Source organism: Coturnix japonica, chromosome 18 (assembly GCF_054131305.1).
Source record: "Coturnix japonica strain WE chromosome 18, WE-NBRP24, whole genome shotgun sequence".
Lineage (NCBI taxonomy): Eukaryota > Metazoa > Chordata > Aves > Galliformes > Phasianidae > Coturnix > Coturnix japonica.
The window spans coordinates 3,970,851-3,989,980 of record NC_140680.1 but is presented as its reverse complement, the minus strand read 5'-3'; the positions used below and the strand labels follow the sequence as shown (position 1 = coordinate 3,989,980).

Sequence of the window (19,130 nt, the reverse complement as noted above, 5' to 3'; positions counted from 1 at the left end):
AGCCTCTGAGTCAGCTCCTGCAGCCTCCATACAGCCTCTTGGATACAAGAGCCCACCAGCAGCCACCACATCTGTGCACCACCTACAGATGCTGGTCTCGGTTCTTGGCCCAGCACATCATGCTGCAATCTCAGCTAGCCACTTCCATCTCCCCTGTAGTGCACCCCATCCTCTGCATGGAGAAACCCAGCCACCCAGCCAGGGCCTGGCTTTCCTTCTCAAGCCGAAGGAGGAAGAAGCAGCTCTGTCACACGCATGCTGCTGAATGCTATTCCCCATGGTGAGATGAGGCTGGGGAATGGCTGTGCCCTCCACACACAGCCAGCCTTTTGCTGACTCCCCAGGACATGCTGACTGTTGACACATCTGCTTCTCCTCAGGCATTGCAACTGGATGAGACACGGACTGGAGAGAGCAGAAGAGGGGAAAATCCCCTTTGTGAGAGTTGTTGACCTTGCAAAATTGAGATTCCAAATAATTCAGAGCTTAAGGAACTCCAGCTAATACTGGGAGCTCTCAGCACATGTGTCAGTTTGAACCACAAAAGCAGCTCTGCAGCCATGGGAAGTCTATGAAGGCAGAGGGTGTGAACCCATAGGTCTTCTCTGGGGCTTGTTGAAGTACACTCGGCTTCACTGAAGTCCAAAAAGCAATCAGCCTTTGAGTTGCAATTCATTCAGTTTGCCTGGAAGCACTTAGAACAGGTGGATGTATCGGACACCTTGGACTGCTGGGATTTGCCACTTGGGATCTGCAAGGCTGGATATGCACATACTCCCACCTGAGTAGGCACAACCCAAAGGAAAGTAGTCTTGAATTGAAACGAGCAGGAATGGGGGGCAAGAGGAGAGCACAGAAGCAATGACAGTGCCCTCATGTGGATGAACCTCAGCTAAAGGTACTGAGCCCGGTCTTTCCCACAAAAAAGACCCTAGTACGCAAAAACTAATCTTCATAGCCACGCTCTCATGCATGCAAACTGCAGTTGCTATCAGGTGTTTGATGATCAGAGGGCTGGAGCACATCCCCTGTGAGGTCAGGCTGAGAGAGAAAAGAAGGCTCTGAGAAAACCTTACAGCAGACTTCAATAGATGAAGGGGCCTACAGGAAAGCTGGGGAGGGACTTTTCATAAGGGCATGTAGCGACGGGACAAGGGGAAAGCATTTTAAACTGGAAGGTGGTAGATTTAGACTAAATATTAGGAAGGAATTCCTTACTGAGAGGGTGGTGAGACACTGGAACAGGTTGCCTAGTGAGATTGTGAATGCTCCCTCCCTGGAAGCATTCAAGGTCAGGCTGGATGGGGCTGTGAGAAACGTGGTCTAAAAGGAGGTGTCCCTGCTTATAGATGAACTACATGATCTTAAAGTGGGTGGCCACTGAGGACTCCCTGCAGTTCCAGTTTCTCCAGCAGAAACAGCTCTTCCCTGCTCTCCAAAATGGAATTATCCTCCAGTTTTGGTTCTGGAGATTGCCAAAAAACAGGACAGAAATGTGTGTGGCACAACAGCAGCATCACAAGATGCAGCAGGTTCCCCGGGGTGCAAACCAGGTTACATTGCTCAGAAATCAAATGATGACAGCGATGTAATCAGTTTCTCTAGTAGTCTCAAAGTGAATCACAGCCCCCATGACACCCCCCTTTTGCTGACTAATACCTGACACTGCTCAGCGGCCCCTCAGTGTGGAAGGAATGGCACAGGAGAGCCCTTTAAGTGGTGCCTGGCTGCCTATCAAAACCACCCAGAGGCTGTCTAGGGCCTCCATCATGGGGAATTCCCCTTCTCCATGCCTAAAAGTAAACTCAGCTGGGCCAGCCTTCCTGCAGTCGGGGATCACAGTAGCCAGGACTGAGCACCCACAGCGACTCTCTGACTCCCTGAGCCTCTCGTGCCCAACCAGGTGAGTAACAGGATGCTTTGCTTGGGATGGAGCGGAGGGGAAGGCAGCTTTGGGCTGTCAGCTCAGAGCTGTACCACCTTTCAGAGAAACAGAAGAGGGCTTGGCTGTTTGTTGCAGGCTGGGACACTGTTCTATAAACGAGATGCTTTCTGGGTCTGTGGGATTGTGTTTAGGGCAATAGCCGGGTTTTCTGAGGGTTCACAGAACGGTTCTGGGTCTCTGGAGGAAAACAAGGAATTTGATGGAGGAAAAAGGGAAACATCGCTCGCTTGGCTCTTCATCCTGTCCCTGATGAGACCTTGAACACAGCACACCAGGGTCCCAGCACCCCCCATAATCCAGCCAGGCTCCAGGGCGATGTCCTCCTACTCAGAGAGGAAAACAAGCAGGGTATTGAATTTGGTGGGAATGGAATTTGTTTTCTTCTACTTTTTATAACCCAGGCAGTGCCGCAAAAACCTCAAATTCCCAGGAAACAATGGAACAGCATAGAGCCATGAAGCCAGGATTGAGACAGCTGGAAAACAGCTCCAAGTGAAAGCCACCCCAGCAGCACAGCAGGCCCCTAAAGGAGGACACCTGCTTACAGCAGCTCCTCTGTTTATCCAATACCTAACGCCTCCCTCATGGCAAAAACAGGGCAGAGATGCAGGTAGTGATTTGGCAAGTCCCAGAGAGCTGCTGAAACTAAGAGGCGTGCCCTGTGTGCCCTGCTCCTCCGGCTGGTGTTGCTGGTAGAGAACAGGCGACAAACAAAGCAGCAGCACAGACACAGCGCTGCTGGTAATTGATGCTGCAGCCAGAGGGCTGTCATTAGACTCAGTGGGGGATTCTCCCTGCTCTGGCTGAGGAAGGACAGGGTCAGGCTCACACTGAGGGGCAGGCCTGGTTCTGCGGCCGAGCCCCTTCCCCAGCTCCACCCCGGCCTGCAGCAGAAAGCAGAGAGGAGCCATTTTGTTTCTCTACAAGCCAGCTGAAGGGCTGAGAGCCTCGGCCCTGCCTCTCCTCTCACAGAGACCCCATTAGATGGAGGAAAGCCGGGACCCCGCATCTCTCAGAGCCACAAGAGCGATGGCGAGCAGCGCACACAGCCCATAACACCCACCCCCCATCCGCCATTACACCCACTGCCCTGCAGCCCCACCCTTCTTCCTAATAACCCTCACGGCCCGCTCTGATTGGCTGCGGCTCCTGTCCGTCACGCTGGGTATTTCCCGGGGGCGGGCCGTCTCATCGTGCCGTGCTGCTGCCGGGAGCCCCGCGGTGCAGGTGGGTCGGTGGGATGGGGGGATGGGGAGGGGGGTCCTGGATGGACACGGCTGATCGCTGCTGGGACACTGAGCTCTGATAATGGGGCGGTTATCGCTGTGTGACATCCCCCTGGGCTGTGCTGCTTGCTGCTCGCTGTTGGGCTGAGCACCGGGTTGCACAACGCCGGGGTTTCCTGCACCGCACGGCTGTGCTGGCTGATATGGGGCTTTTGGGGCAGGTGCCGCGCTGTACATACCCGGACTGTGGATCTGTGGGTCCCATAAGTCGCTGTTTCCACCGTGCTGGGCATAGAGGCAGCGCTGTGCTGCCAAAGGGCACGTTTGTTTACAGACAGCAGACCTTGAGCACATGCTGGATGCAGGAAGGTTCCAGCAAGGTGCGCCCTTAGGAGCTTGCTGTGCGGCTGCTAAGTGTGCAATCACAGGAGGGGGAGGTTGGCATCCTTTGACCCCCTGCCTGGCTCTGACGATGCCCTTTTGGCACAGGGCTGTGTGCTGCTGCTTGCCAACAGCTGCTGCAAAACACCGTGGGTGGAGGCAGCCGAACCATGTCTTGTAGCACTGCAGATCTCGGTGCTTTGAGGACAACAATCCCTTCCCTCTGGGTGCCGGGGGAGGAACTTTGCTAGCACAGCTTTGCAGCCTTCTGCTGCTGGCACTGATTGCATAGGAGCAGTGTGCTTTGACCCAGTGCTGTGCAGAGCAGCGTGGATGGCAGCAATGAGCTTTGCTGGCTTCCATGCATGGTGACAGCCGTGATACAGCTGTGTGTGACAACCCCCAGGCTCTGGGGAGAGGAACAGTGTAGGCAGCACCAAGATGCTGCTGCAGCAAGCCTTGCTTTGCTGTGGGGTTAGGGATGCAAGCCAGCATCCTCCTGAGCACTGGGACATCACAGAGGGGACATGCTTTGTGTGCTCTTCCATTGCATGGGGACCTTGCAGCTCCACAACCAGCCCATGGCTTCAGTGCTGCCTCGCTCCCAGCTACATAAACGCCTGGGAGTCTCCCTGCCCACCCACTCTGTCATTCTCTCCTTTTGCTGAGCTGTCACCAAAATTCACCACCCCAAGTTCCTGCTGCCCCACGTGCACCCATGAGCTGCCCGCAAGCACCAAAACCCCAGCGGTGACCACAATGTCTCACAGCCTCTGCCTGCACCTCCTGGCACCTCTGCCCAAGGCCTTTCTGCCTCCCTCCTGGTGGGCATCCCATGGCCAGCAAGGAGCTCAGTGGTTTGACTGAGAACAAAATATCCAACTGAGCAGCTTTGCTTGGGTTGGCTGTTGACACGTCTGCTTTACTCTTTCTCCTCCCCTGTTTGTAGTGAAATGTGGGATTTTCATTGCAAGTCTATGCAGCTGTGGTTTTGATATGGCCATTGCAGTCTTTGGTATGGCCCTTGGGCAGGGAAATCCAGGACAGAATTGTGGGTGTTGGGGATGAGCAGAGGCTGGAGGCTTTGGTTTGTGTGCCTGGCTATAGTTGGATTTAGTGCAGTGGGTCATGTTGGGATGCTTCATGTTGCATCCCCTTGTGTACATGGTCAGAGCAGGAGACAGGAGGGTCGGGGATGTGCTGTGTGTGCCCAGTGAGGTGCTGGCTGCAGGAGCATGATGCTGGCCAGCTGTTCTGATAGCCCCACACTTGCACCTGGAGCAGCACATGGTGACCAGACAGCTCCAGGTCTCCAGCCTGTGTGTGCTCCTGTCCCCATCCCGCGTGCTGCCCAGGTGAGTGAGGCACCTGCTGTGCCATCTCCCTGCAGGGGACATGCCACTGCTGTCAGATGTGCTGTATGATAATTGCCTCCTGACAAGGTGAGCGCTAATTGCTGCTCCTGCTGTGGATGCTGCCAGGTGGCAGCTGTCACCTGGAATATCCCCTCTGCTTTGGGGCGTTCACTATCCCCTGTGACCTGCCCAGATAGCTCATGGCATGGACACTGGTCTGAAGTCAGGGCTTCCTCTTCAAAACTGCCCCCCAGGAGCCTCCATTTCCCTTTGGCTGGGCACAGCTGCTCAGTGCCCTTCTGGCTGCTGAGCTGTCACCCGCAGGATAAGGGCAACACCTGGGCTGCGAACCTGCTCCCACTGCCATGAATGCAAGTGACTGGGACACCCACACACGCACACACAGCTTTTCATTTTCAACATGAGTAGTGTTTGGGAGCACAGTGGAAGGATTTGCTTTTTTTTTTCTCATTTTCCTCTGTTTTGGTGACAATTGTTTGTGGAAATCTCTGTCTGAGGGACTTTCCAGTACGATGTTGTCAGGCTCCGTGTGTTGCTTTGGTTCATTGTTTGTTTGCTTTGCTGCATGGATGGAAATTGTGACTTCACTGTAAGGCTCCCATCACATCAACTGCTTTCAAACCTGGCAGGAAAAAAGCTTCCTGCAGGAAAACAAACCCAACCTCAGATGTTTTCCTTGACTAGCAGCACCCTGCTGCATCCAGGTGATACCCCAAGCTGCAGCATCCACTGGGGCCTCCATCCCTGCAGCAATGCAAGTGGTTGGGGCTGTGTGGGGACCCCTGTGTCTGCTGAGCTGTGATCCACACAGCGTGACTGCCAGCAATGTCACCATGTGTGACAGCTCTCGTGGCCCTGAGTCACCCTGGTGCTGTCGCTCGCACAGGGCAGGCACAAGTGAAGCGTGCAGAGCTCAGTGCCTTCACCTGGTGCCGTGCTGCAGTGGGAACCTTGGTGGAAGCTGGAGCAGGAGGGTGACATGCTGTTCCTTACAGGGATGCCGGGCTGGGAGGTGGGCGGCTGAATGGCAGCCATGGAAGGGAGGGGACCCTACCACATCTACGACCCTGGCGGGGGCACAGAGGAGAATGGATCCACGGCTTACGAGCGGCTGATGGAGGAGAACGCTCGGCTGAAGGAGAGGATGCAAGGGATCAAATCCATTGGTAATCACTGCATGGTGGATAGTAGACCCAGAGGATGGTGTTTGGTTTCTGGGCAGCCTCAGCTTTGCAGCCTGTGTGGCATCCATGGGCCTTTTTACCACGGGATGTGGAGGGACTGAGACCCTTCTAAGCTCCTGGGGTGCTTTACAGTTGTACCACCCCCTTTTTCCTCTTTGTCCCCCTTCTCCCACCCACCCCACATTTTGCTTTCAGTCTCGTGACCCAGCTTCTGCTTTCGAGACCTTCTGCTTCAGCAACTGAATTTCCATCTCCTTCCTGATCCCTGTGACTGCCATGTCCTTGCCTGGGGCTCATGTTGTTTGCTGCCCTGAAGCTTGCAGTCTTGACTGTACATTACCCAGGCTTAAATTAGGCTCTTGTGGGAGGTGTATAAATGCAGTGCTGCTGTTCCACCCCCTGGAACCAATCCTCCCTGCATCAGTATGAGAAATCTGCAGTTGTGAGCCACAAAGACAGCTTGGCCCTAAGATTTGGTCAGGAGGAGATGTTGTTGGGTAAAAACGGACCTCATACCCAAGTAGGGGGATTGGTGCTGATGGATGGGGCTGCAGCAGTGCGGGCACTGGGGTAGAGAGGAGCAACCTTGGTGAGCATCCTTAGGGATCACCCTTGGTGAGCATCTTTCTGCTGTCCCCCAGGAGAGCTGCTGGAGGAGTCCCAGGTGGAGGCATCCAAGCTACGGCAGAAGGCGGAAGACCTCGTGAAGGACAACAAGATGCTGATAGCATCCTCTGCATTGGAGGAGCTGGTGGAAACTGGAGGTTGGGGATGGGAGCTCACTGAGCCAGGGGGGAACCTGACAGCCCAGGAGCTGAGCTTGGGGCAAGGCAGAAGGTGTGAATGGGTCTGAAATGTTCCTATTCTCTCCTGCAGCCGCTTGTCCTGAGCACAGCTCTGCCCTGGCTGCCCCAGGAAGTGCCCAGCCGGACACAGGAACACGGAAATCCCCGAGTGTGAGTGGTGAAAATGGGGCTGAACAAAGGGGGGATGCATTGGGGGCTGTGCTGCTCTCAGCTGAGGCTGATCATGCTGCTCCCATTGCAGGGCTCCTCATCAGAGTTTGAGGTGGTGGCTGCAGAAGCACAGGGCTGTCCCCAGGACAGTGGCAGAGCGGTGAGTGCTGGGACTGCATGGCCCGAGGTTTATCATGGTGCACTGTGGACTTGGGACAAGGGGAACACTGGTGTGTCAGAGTGCTGTGTCGGTGACAGTGGCAGCCCAAGGAGCTGGATGCTTCAGTGCTCCCCTCTGAGAGCCAGTGGGAAGACCAGTGCTGTGCACCACTGCTGGCAGGACCTGCCCCAACCTGGGCACAGTGTGTGCTGTTTGCTGAATGTCCCCTTGCCTGGCACTGTCGCCTCCATCTACTGCAGTTCTTTGTGCTCTGGAAGGGACAAGGGCAGGGACAGTGGCTCCAGCATCACAGCCATACCGTGCGATCCCAGGGCCATGCCCTGCAGCACACCCTCCTGGGGCAGTTTCAGGGCACTTATGTGTGTGATAGGACAGGCTGTGACAGGAGGGGATGCCCGGGGAGTTCCCAAGAGCAGGGATGAGTCAGTGGTGCTGGGAGTGCTGTAGTGAAGGTGTGCCAGCGTGTTCACAGTGCAGAGTCAGCTGGGTCAGGCTGTGTTGTGCCAGCACTGCCACAGGTCTCCTAGGTGATGCCACAAAAATGGAGGATGAACCCACTTGGGACACCCCCTGTGCGTAGGTGGGGATGTGCCGTGACGCTGCAAGGTGTGCCCAATGCACGCTCCCCAAGGCAGCATTAAATCCCATGGTGTGCTGGGGGCACACTGAGCTGGATGGAGGGAAGGAGCAGGCACCCTGAGCAGGGGGTGATGCAGAGCTTCATGCAGGAGCTGGAGCCGCTGCCCCATGAGGATGCCAACCTTCTGCCACAGCTGCAGCAGCTGGAGAACACACTGAGTGGCTGCGCCCGTGAGGCCAGCAAGGACCAGGTCTTCGTGCGCATGGGCTACATGGCTTCTGAGCTGAAGCGCCTGGCTTCTAAGGTGCACAAGAACGAGCAGAGGACGTCCTTCCTGCAGGTGGGTGAGGTGTGGATGTCTGCTTTTCCACTTTGTTCCCTTTTTTTTCTTTCATTCTGTGGAGTTGGGCACCCGCCTGCAGCTGGGAATGACAAAGGTTCTTGTGCCTGGTGGGCATCCATGGGGGAGGGAGGGGTCTAGTGGTGGCAACCCCAGTAAAAGCTGAGTGCTGAGGGATCCTCAGACTGCTGTCATTCATCTTGCAGACTCTGTGCGAGACATTGCACACAGAGAACAAGGAGCTGCGAACCAAGCTGGAGAGGGACCTGGAGCAGAGAAACCAAGCGCTAGAGAAGCTCAGGTGAGGGCAACCAGCATGGAGGTGGGGGGGTGGGATGGGGCACCCTGGGAGTTTCTCCCCCATTGACCCCAAGGGTCTCTGCCCGCAGGTGCGAGAACCAGGAGCTGCGAAGGATGGTGACCCTCAGCAACCAGGAGAGCGCAAAGAGAGAAGCAGCCGAGCAGCAGCAGGTGTGGGGAGAGCACAGACCTCAGGCAGGGCTGGGCAGGGGGCAGGCAGAACTCCCCATGGCCTTGTCTTAGGTCTCTCCAGTTTGTCCCAGTAGGACTGGTGCAACTCCTCAGGGTGTTGAGGGGTGAGGTTGGTGGAGAGGGAAATTGCTTGCAGAAGCCTTGAAGTCTCTGTGTGTGCACTTGCAGCAGAGCGGGGTAGTGGTGGAGAAGGCAGCGGGCAGAGGAGAGCTGGAGGCCAAGGAGAAGAAGGTGAAGATACTGGAGCACCAGCGCCGGGAGGTGAGGATGAGGCTGAGACTGAGACACAGCCCATAGGAGGAGCAGGATTTGAGCTGCTGGGTCACAGGGTAGGCTCCTGCAAACAGCACTCTGTATCCACAGCTGCTGGAAGTGAACAAGCAGTGGGACCAGCACTTCCGAGCCATGAAGCAGAAGTATGAGCAGAAGGTAGGGCTTGGGGCTGTGCTCAGGTTGCACGCATCTGCTGGGCACAGGGGATGCTCAGATGAGACCCTGCGTGGGGAAGGGGCTTGGGGCCATCCCAACATCCCCATTCCCTGCTGGCAGATGACAGACCTACACCAGGAGCTGGCTGAGGCACGGCGGGCACTGACTGAGCTGGAGTCAGAGAGGGAGCAGAAGCAGAGGGATTTTGACCGCAAGCTGCTGCTGGCCAAATCCCGGATTGAAACGGAGGAGGCAAGTCCCCTGGGAAGAGCAGTGGGCAGCTGCCAAACCCATTGCCCTTTCCTAGCTTACCCCATCTCTGCAGGCAGAGAAGGACCGGCTGGGGATGGAGGTGCGGGACCTGCAGCAGAGGATGCGCTTTCTGCAGGAGCAGCTGGCACCAGTCACCAGACAGAGGGAGTACCAGGAGAAGGAGATCCAGCGGCTGAACAAGGTAGGAAGCTCCTGCTATCATTTTGCTGTAGGGTGACAGCATCAGACGATGCCTACCCCATCCCCGTTGTTGGCTCTCCAAGGATGCAATCCCAGAGATATCACCTGCTCTAACTCATGCTCCTTTCCCTCTCCAGGCACTGGAGGAGGCCCTGAATGTCCAGGCCTCCCCCCCACCCATCTTTGCTGGCACTCTGGAGCCAGCTGGGAAGGTGCCTCCACAAGAACTGCTGACTCAAAACGAGCTGCTCAAGCAGCAGGTAGGGCGGGAGGGGTGGGAAGGAGAACAGAGCAGAGCATCCTGTGGTCCTTCACCAGAGGGACCGTGATGGCACTGTGTGTGCCCAGGGCTTGGCACAGCTGCTGTGGCTGGGGTTCATAACACCCAATGCTCTGCCTTCCACCAGGTGAAAATCTTCGAGGAGGACTTCCAGCGGGAGCGGAGTGACAGGGAGAGGATGAACGAGGAGAAGGAGGAGCTGAAACAGCAGCTGGAGAAGCTGCAGAAGCAGCTGGCTGTGTCCAACAACCAGGTGAGCAGCACTGCACCCTTCATGGACAGGTTGGAAATGCTCGTCCCCTGTGTCACAGCCCTGTCACACACCTCAGAGCAGGGGGGATGAGGAGGGACATAGGGACAGAGCAGTAGTTTTGCTGCTGCTTATCCCTGCCATAGGTTAATGCAGGGGCTGGAGTTTAATAGGTGGGTGGCACTGCCCTCCCATCCTGCTTGACAGAAAGATCTCCTCAGTCTGGCTGTGCCCATGGTTTAGAGCTCTCCTCTCTGCCCCCTGCACTTTTCCTGTAAGTCTGGCTGGGGCAAAGCAGCATCTCGCCCCATGCTCTGCACTAACCCCTTCCTCACCCCAGCTGCGTGCCTCCAAGGATGACTGCCAGAGAGAGAAGGAGGAGAAGGAGAAGCTGAAGAAGATGCTGAAACAGCACAAACAGGTGGGATAGAGAAAAGCACTTCCTGGTGGTGGGGCTGGCACAGGAGAGGAGCTGGGACTGCTCTGGGCTGTCCCCAGACTCTCAGCATCTCTCCCAACTGCTCACAGGCTTCTGGAGAGAGGCTGCACCCTGACCCAGTGCCAGGACCACTGGGCCCCACGTGCCCCATGTACCAGTACCAGTACAGCCCCCCTGTCCCTCACCCCGTGTACCATGGCTATGATGAATGGCAGCAGATTCGCTACCCACCAGCGCTGCAGGGCGAGCAAGCACCAGGACAGAACTTCCACCATTATCCCCCGGTGAGCACAACATGGGGAGCACAGAGCAGGTCTGGGGCTTGTGATGCACATGCACAGTTATTCATTGATCCCATTCCCATCTCTTCTAGCCGGAATATCCCTGGCGCCCACCCTGTGCTATGGCCCGCAGCCAGAATGCCACAGCAGTGCCCGGGGTGAAACCTGTCCCCAAGGACTTGGGTAAGGCTGAGCCCAGCTCCTGGGCAGGGATGGGACAAGTTAGCTGGAGGGGTTCCCTTCAGATCCTGTGGGTTTAGGCATCCTGTGCCATAAGGGGGAGTGGGAATGGGTTGTGGGGGCTGGACTCTGATGGTGGCATCCCCCTGGGGCCCTGCAACATGTCCCAGCCTTCTGCCCCCATGTCAGACAGCCAGAGCAGTGGCTGAGGAGCTGTGCTGATTCCATGCTGTGTCTCTTGTGTACCAGACCAGGCGGGTCCTGTGCTGCCGTGATGCCAAGGAGCGGCGTCGCTGTGCTGCGATGGGGGCTGATGACAGAAGAGAAGCAGGATGTGTGTGTGTGCCCGTGTACGTAGAGCTAGGACCTTCCTCCAGCTGATTGCCCGCTGTGTCTGCACATGGTGGATGCACGCCTGGGGCCAGAGAGGCCGCAGTGGTGGCAGAGGGACTGCGGATGGCATGGCCATCTACTTCCACCTGAAGGATTGGGATTGGGATCTTGAGCCAGGAAAAGGAGCCGTGCTCCCTCTGTTCCTGGAGCATCTCTGCCAGCAGTCCCCTCCTGGCGCTGGGAGCACCCGTGGCTGGATGGATCCCGTACTGAGAGTGCTTGGTGATGTATTTATTTAAGGACTGGAACTGAATCTGTTTTCATTCTAAAAGAGTGTTTTCAGTGGAAGAGCCTCGGTGCAGGACTCGAGGTGGGAGTTGTCTCAGACTGTTTGCCCAGATTTATTCAGATGTAGCCACGTGTCCAGAGCAAAACATGAACCCAGTCGCTGCGCAAGCGGTCAACATTCATTTATCTGAGCCTTGCCCAGCCCCGGGCTCAGCCCCAAGCATCCCCCTGCTCCCTGGAGCCAATCATGCTCCAGAAAAACAAAGCTGGAGGGGAAAAAATACAACGGTCGGTGTCATGTGCATGCCAGCAGCAGCTGTGCTTGTTTCTAGGTGCTGCTCGGCAGCGCTCCTCCTGCCTGGCTGCTGCCTGTTATTTTTCCCTTCTGTGCTCTGGACTGAAACCCGAGCACTCGCCCCGCTCCGTGACCCAGCGTGAGGGCAGCCAGGAGGAGGCTGGGCTCAGCCTGCAGCGCTCGGAGCCATAGTGATAAATGTGTGTGTGCTGTAATTAATAAACACACAGAGATTTCCAGCCGGAGACAATCCGCTCTGGCTGAGGGGGGGGGGGGCTGCAGTCATCATCCCCTTGGAAAGCGCTGGCCCCATCCCATAGAGCATTCCACCCTCTGGAGGTGACAAGCGATAAGCAGAGCAGTGCGGTTGCAGAGCCTTTATTTGGCATTGCTATGGAGCACTGGGGGGTTGGCCCCTGGGGCTGGGAGAGGAGCACATCCCTGCACAGCATGGGCAGCCTGAATGCACCAAAGGGCTGCACCACACCCAGGCGGGATCGGGCCGAGCCCACCCCATGGTGGGGGCTTTCAGGCCGGGCCTTCATGTAGATGTCATCCTCTGCTCCCCAGGGCTGGGTGGGGGGCTGCGGGGGGGGGCGAGCTGGGGGGCTACTGGCGCCGCTGCTGCCGCATGTAGGCAATGATGTCGTTCTTAACGGTGGCGATGTTGGCACGGTGGTACCAGCGCATGACGGGCACCCCATCAGTGCCCACCAGGAACTTCTCAAAGTTCCATTTGATGTCGTGGTTCCTCAGTGGCTCCCAGAAGAGGTTCTTGGGGTTGCCAAACTCCTCTGCCACTGGAGGGCAGGAATTCTGCAAAGAGGAGGGGATGCATCAGTGACCCTCCAGGGTCTGTGTGCTGCCCCCACCCTTGGCACAGCACCCACCTTCAGGAAGCTGTAGACCTTCTGCTCCTTGGCCCCATTCACATCCCCTTTCTGGAAGAGTTGGAAGTTGGGGACGAAGCCACCTCCTGGCCGCACGTACCTGTGGGGGACAAGGAGGCAGCAGGCGGAGATGTGAGATGTGGGAACCCCAAACTTCATCCCCAGCATTGACAGGGGATGCTAAAATCTCATTTCCAAGTTGGGCAGGGGACTCCAAAGCCTCATCCCCCACCTGGGGATGAACCCTCCCGCGTTGCCACAGCCATTCTGTACCCCACCTTTCTCATCCCCAGTACTCACTTCAGCGCAGGGAGGATCTCGGAGTTCTGGCCAGGCTCCTGCTTCCCAAATTGGTTGGAGGGGAAGCCCAGGACGACAAGTCCATAGGGCCCCAGCTCATTTTGTAGTGCATTCAGTTCTGCATGCCAAGAGCCAGGGGTAAGTTAGGGGAACCCAGGCCCTTGGCATCGACGTCACCCCATCCCCAGGGCAGGTCAGGGATGGGGCCCTTACCGAGGTACTGCAGGGTGAGCCCTCAGTATGTGGCCACGTTGACGAAGAGCACCATCTTCCCCGCGTACCTTCGGAAGGGGATGTACTCGTCCCCATCGATGGTCAGCGCCCCGTAGTCGTAGATGGTGCCCCGCACGTTGTCGTAGCATTTCACCTATGGGGAGCGGGCTGTGGGGCCGGGCTGGGGGCTGTAACTGTGCCACCACAGCGTTGGCCACCACGTAGGACACGAGGGACGTGTCACAGCAGCAGGGTGGGCGCCGTATGGAGGTGCACGCACACGTGCAGATGTGTGCAGACCATCTACGGGAGCGGCTGCTGCAGCGGCGGGGATGTTTACCCCCATGGACGAAAAAGGGACTCACCCCCACGGGACGGACGCATCGCGGTGACCGAGGGTCGGCCGCGCTCGGAGCCGCGCGGTGCGGGGGTTAACGGGGGAAGCGGGCGGCTGTGCCCACCGCAATGCTCGGCACCGTAGGGGGCTGGCAGGGGATAGAACCAAGGGGAGATCCGCCGCCCCGGGGCCGTATCCTGCCGCCCCCTGCGCACCCATCGCCGGGAGCACCGCGCAGCCCGGACAGCACAGTGGAGGCACAACGTTGTGCATCCCCCCCTCCTTGGCACTGCCCCATGCAACCCCCACCCCACGGACCCCCACTCCTTACCTTCTCCCTCTCCTGGCCCTGCCCCAGCGGGACGAGCCCGGCCAGCAGCACGGCCAGCACGCAGGCGGCTCGGCACCCCATGTCGGGGGCTGCCGGGTGGTGCGGAGACCCCCTGGACGGCGGCACGGAAAGGTTCGGGCTCACCGCCCTCTGCCCGCACCCGGCCCGGCGCCGGGGAAATAGCGGCGGGGCCGCGGGGCCGGGCCAAGAGCCGGCGGGCGGGGGGGAGGGCGGGGGGCAGCGCCGTTAACCGTGTGTGCGCCCTGGGCGCAGCCGGCAGGGCTCCGTGGTTTTTCTTGTATGTTTTTTCTTCCCTCCCCTTTACTTGAATTGATTGTGATTTGGTTTATTGGAGGGTTTTCTGTTTGTTTTCTTTCTTTTTTTTCTTATGTTGGGGTGGCACTGGGGACTGCTGGCAGCGCTACCTCTGCTTGGCAGCGCTGTGTGGCCCGCAGGCTGCAATATGAGCCCCTGGGGATTCAAATCCTGGTTTATGCAACCGGATTTAAAAGCCACCTGGGTAAGGTGACACCCTGCTGCCATCGCTGCGTAGGGACAGGTGAGTGCAGGGACCAATGGAGTCCATCAGCATCCTTCAGATTGGGTTGGGCTCTATGGGGTGACCCCGCAGTGATGTGCTGTGATGCTGCAGTCACCAGCCGAGGGCAGGACCCTGCGGTCCCTTATCCCCTTATCCCCAGCGACAGGAATTTCCAAGGCCCTTCTTTCACACTCGGGGAATGCAAACATTTACCCTGGGCTGGCTCCAAGGGAAATAGCCACAATGAGGTGTAAATTCCCTTAAATCCCTCCAAATGGCCTGATGAACCGGTCTGGGGGGAGGTTGTGGTCAGGGGGTCACTGATCTGGGACAACATGTGGCAGCGGGTGAGCCCAGGGGCACAGTATCTGGCCACCAGCACCAGTGCTGGAGTTTACCTTTGCTACACAGCAGTACTGGCCAGACCAGGGCTTCCTCCCAAACCCAGAGCAGCAAAGGGGAAGGGCAGCGATGCTGTGGGTTCAGGGGAGAAATCCCCATCCCATGGTAGGGACACGATGTCCTGGGATGGGGCTGCAGGCTCTGAAGGGGCTCTGGGATGTGCTTGGGGTCAGTGACAGGAAGTGCTACAGACTGATGGAACACAGCTGGGATTGCTTAATTGGGGAAACAGGTTTCAGAGCAGTGAACCTCTGGTCCTAGGAGCAGAGCAGATAGGTCATGCCTGCAGCAGGGTCTTGGGGTCTGCTCCCTGCACAGTGGAATGGAGGGGACCCTACAGCCTGGCCATAGGGCAGTGTCCCCACAGGTTTCTCTGTGTTCCTCAATCACAGTGTTCCCCAAAGCTTTAAGCACGTGGAAGGTGGCTTAGCCCTTCTCTAGTCCCTCTGTGGCAGGGGACACTGTGAACGCAGAGCACTGGGGCTGCTCGTGGTGCACTCCCTCCCTCCCTCCTGTTTCCCATCATCCTTGTGTTTATCCCCTAATTGCTGGTGTGGGGCTCTGGTGGCTTTCCAGCTGTGCAAATGGACTTGGGGCTGTTCTGCAGAAGTGGACACGTCCTTTCCACGTGTCCCTAAATCGCCTCCACACGCAGGGAAGGGTTGACCTGCTCCTGAACTGCCTTTTTTTTCCCTAAACCAAAACAAAAATAAATTGTTCCTTGGATCCTGACGCCAGGCCAGCCTCCCTGGGGAGAGCACTGAGGCACAGGGAAAGATTCGACAAGCTGTGGTCTATGGATCCCCATCCCCATGGCTGAGTTCAGTGGGAACCTATTGTCACCCCAAATCTGTGCCAAGGCTGGAGCAGCATCCCCCACCCCAACAAGAGGAGTGTGGGACGGGCTGGCAGCACATCAGCCTCCCTCCTCGGGTGTTATTCTGCTGGAGCCATCCCCGCCTGCTGCAGATGTTTGGCAGGGGCTGGGGACAGGCGGCCAGCACTGCTTCCAGAGCCATCTCTGCTACCACCACCTCCGGTGCTGCAGTGGGACAGCAGCATCCTGTGCTGCATGGCTTTGGGTCAGCACCAGGAACTCCACACCCATCGCCTCCAAATCCTCCTCCTCCGGTAACACTCATCCCTTCTGCACATCATAGACTGTAAAGACCACTGCAAGGGACTGGGAACCCTCTGCTGCACCCTGGGAGCCAGCACATGGCCGTGGCAAAACATCAGTCCCAGCACAACCTCTGAACTTTGGTACCAGGTGTGCAATCCCCCTCCACTCCCCTTTGTTATGCTCTGCAAATGCCCCCGCTCCCTCCCGGCTCTCCCCTCTGCTGCCATTTTGCTTCACGTGGCTCTGGGCTGTCGCTGCTCACAAAGCAAAGCTCCACAATGCCTTTCCTGGAAATGTTTGCAATAGGATCGAATCTTCCCAGAAATCTCCACCGCCACAAAAGGAAATCCCTCGTGCACCCCTGGCCCAGGAGAAAAGCACTCCGGGTGGTGAGAACAGCTGGTTTTTGCTCTCTTACCTCAAGCCAGGCTTCCTCCTCAAACCACCACACAGCTGTGACTCGGTTTCTATCCACCTCCTGTAATGCTGCTCTGCTCCACACACCGCAGACACCCTGCGCATGTCCCAGGCAGCAGCTGCTGGCAGTGGGGTGGGACAGGGGGACAGCAGCAATGCTCTGAGCTGCAGCACCATGTCCACCACCAGCTGCACACTGTGACTGCCAGAGAGCAAGGAGGAACAAAGGAGAAAGAAATCTGCTGCTTTGCTTCCAGTTCGGCAGCTCGAGAGGAGAGAGCAATATGACACTTTGAAAGGAGAACATCTCGCTCCCTGCGGTCTGTGCTTCACCCTGACCCCAAAACAAACCCTGCCCAGACTGAGAGGACGTACCTCCACAGCGGTGAACATAGTGTTTAAACAACCGTTCCCACATCCCAGCCTGATTCAGCTCACTGCTTACGTACTTTCTCATGTTGAGTCATGCCAGGATGCTGGTCTGGCCGCAGGGCTCCTGTCCCACACACGGCAGCCCTGGCCCTACATTGCACCCATGAGGCTGTGCCAATGGGCTCACGGATGGGGAAGGGTTTAGGAAGCTGTGGCAAAGCTCTGCACCCTGACACCAACCACACGGACAGAGCTGCATGACACATATATATAGACATAAACACATAAAGTCAGTTTATTTTCTACAAGCTTATTTGGTCTGGCAGTACCTGTGGGGGAACCCTCTGCTGCCTGTTTGATAGGAAGGCACAGGGGGAGGGATGCAACCCCAACATGATGCAGGCAGGAGCTGCCCACGCTCCTCTGTCCCACTGTACCCATAGGATCTGAACCCCACGGGCTTTCCTGGAATTCCAGTCGATATCTGACACATGGAACCACTGGTGCCAGCTGCATTCCTGCTGGGATGGGCTCCTGCAGCAATGCTTTCAGCACTGTGGATGCACAAGCAGAAGCCACAACCGTCATCTGGCTTCAACTCTTCTTTTCCAGCCACCCCAGGAGATGGAGAAATAACTATGCCAGGCATTTACAATCCTTGCTGCTGGTGCTGGGAGAGTCCCAATGGGATAACGTGGCTGCAAGATGGCACAGACAAGCTGTCTTACAGGAACAAGTCACTTCCAGCCGGGCATCACATCCACGTCCTCAATGCCACACAACCAGATCCTGCTGTGCTCCCTGGCAGCACGGGGGCTTCACTCTCGCTCCAGCCCCATCTTCTCCCCACTCTCGAGGTGCCCCATGGTGGGAGTCCTGCTGTCCCCCCTCACACGATGCCATTGCGTGTGGGGTGAGTCCGCACCCGGTAGATGATGACAGCTGTGGCAGGGCAGAGCACCAGGGCCGTCATGATGAGGATGGTGGCCAGGATGATAAGAACGATGACCCAGACGTCCAAGATGTGCTTGGGGAGGGCAGAGGAACCAGCAGAGCCAGGGAGATCCATCCTAAAAGGGAAACACAGAGCAATGACGGAGCTGTAGAGCCCAAAGCCTCCTCAGGAAGACCACGTCCAGCCTCGGCCATGTGCTCCTCGCAGAGCAAACAGGCTTTGGCCAAAGCTCCTTCGAGACGCCGTGGGATTTACATCGTGCTTTGATGCAGCTGGATGGAAGCCCAGAGAACAACAAAAAAATGTTCCCTGTTAATTGCTGCTGCAATTAAAGGAGCTGATGGAGCAAATCTGCCAGCACGCATCCCACCGATTGCCTGCTCGCTTTGGGGTCTGCTGGCTGCAGTGGGGTGCTGGGGGCAGCCGGTGGGTGCCCAGCCCCACAGCAGCTCTGTGGGGAAGCAAAGCACAGAACGCGTGGTGTCACGGAGCCCCGTGCTCACAGCTCCCCGTGCTCACAGCTCCCCGCACCCCCGGCTCCAGCTGAGTCACGCAATTAACGGCTCAATTAACAGCGCTGCTTCGGCACCGCACGCTGAGCATCACCACCGCGGTGCCTCCCCTCCTCCTCGGCAACTCGAGTGCGTTGAAAACACGCGTGGGCTGCGCTCCCAGCGCCTCCTCGACGGGGCGAGGGACCCACGGGTGAACTCCGGGGCTCCTCCGCGTCCGGTTGGTGCGCTCTGAGCTCCCCGGGACCAAGCGGTGCCCACGACCACGCGTGGATCGGGGCGGGGAGCAACAGCACGAGGCACGAAGCGCATCCCATATCGGTACCCACAGCCGGTCCCGGGGCCGGTCCCTACCTGCGGCTCAGAGCGGAGGCAGCGTCCAGCTGAGCACGACCCCGGCACGGAGCGAAGAAGCGGGGCGGCCACCGGGGGAGGGACGGGGCGGGGAGGGGAAACGGGGCTGGGCGGGGGTGGGGGAGAGGGAGGAGGACCGGAGAGAAGTGGGGACAGAGGGATGGGAGAAGTCAGAGCCCCTGCAGGTCGTTGTGTGCCGGAACACAGATGGGATGGGGTAACACGGCCACTGCTGTGGGGTGGGTGTGGGATGGATGTACCGTGGGACCAGACTGAAGGGAACGGCACGGCGCTGTGTCAGGGCACGGTCAGGAAAAGGCTCTGCACCTTTCCTGCGGGTTCTGAAGGTTCAGCTGTGGACATGGCACGGCCCGGAGCTGCAGGAGCTCGGGAAACGTTTGAATATCGCTCTCAGACTCTCAGACGGGGTTTGTGTGTGTCTGTATGAAGCTGCACTTGGGCTCCATGATCCCTGTGGGTCCTTCCCAGGTCAG

The 19,130-nt window shown here is 57.7% G+C and overlaps 3 protein-coding genes across 8 annotated transcripts; 1 reads left to right on the top strand and 2 right to left on the bottom strand.

Annotated features, from left to right (window-relative positions):
- The first annotated feature begins 1,759 nt into the window (after positions 1–1,759).
- TNIP1 (TNFAIP3 interacting protein 1) lies at positions 1,760–12,128 on the top strand. 6 transcript variants are annotated; one of them, XM_085519180.1, is made up of 18 exons: positions 1,760–1,903; positions 5,924–6,094; positions 6,754–6,876; positions 6,989–7,068; positions 7,160–7,228; positions 8,023–8,169; positions 8,376–8,470; positions 8,559–8,640; positions 8,830–8,922; positions 9,025–9,090; positions 9,211–9,346; positions 9,420–9,544; positions 9,681–9,803; positions 9,951–10,076; positions 10,414–10,494; positions 10,602–10,796; positions 10,886–10,976; positions 11,223–12,128. In XM_085519180.1, the coding sequence occupies exons 2-18, from the start codon at positions 5,953–5,955 to the stop codon at positions 11,246–11,248; spliced, it is 1,800 nt and encodes a 599-aa protein (XP_085375306.1). In that variant the 5' UTR covers positions 1,760–1,903; positions 5,924–5,952; the 3' UTR covers positions 11,249–12,128. The 6 variants fall into 6 exon arrangements, with proteins under 6 accessions (XP_085375306.1, XP_085375301.1, XP_085375304.1 ...); XM_085519175.1 differs by having other exon boundaries at positions 7,978–8,169; XM_085519178.1 differs by lacking the exon at positions 1,760–1,903 and adding an exon at positions 3,120–3,172 and having other exon boundaries at positions 8,833–8,922.
- A 123-nt stretch (positions 12,129–12,251) lies between these two features.
- Positions 12,252–14,116, bottom strand: GPX3 (glutathione peroxidase 3). The gene is made up of 5 exons (XM_015875840.2): positions 13,961–14,116; positions 13,293–13,446; positions 13,080–13,197; positions 12,780–12,879; positions 12,252–12,705 (listed from the first exon to the last, which is right to left on the bottom strand). Exons 1-5 carry the CDS (start codon positions 14,039–14,041, stop codon positions 12,499–12,501), a joined length of 660 nt encoding a protein of 219 aa, XP_015731326.1. The 5' UTR covers positions 14,042–14,116; the 3' UTR covers positions 12,252–12,498.
- Positions 14,117–17,086: 2,970 nt separating this feature from the next.
- On the bottom strand, positions 17,087–18,709 carry SMIM3 (small integral membrane protein 3). The gene is made up of 2 exons (XM_015875841.2): positions 18,637–18,709; positions 17,087–17,885 (listed from the first exon to the last, which is right to left on the bottom strand). The coding sequence occupies exon 2, from the start codon at positions 17,882–17,884 to the stop codon at positions 17,705–17,707; it is 180 nt and encodes a 59-aa protein (XP_015731327.2). The 5' UTR covers position 17,885; positions 18,637–18,709; the 3' UTR covers positions 17,087–17,704.
- Positions 18,710–19,130: the final 421 nt, after the last annotated feature.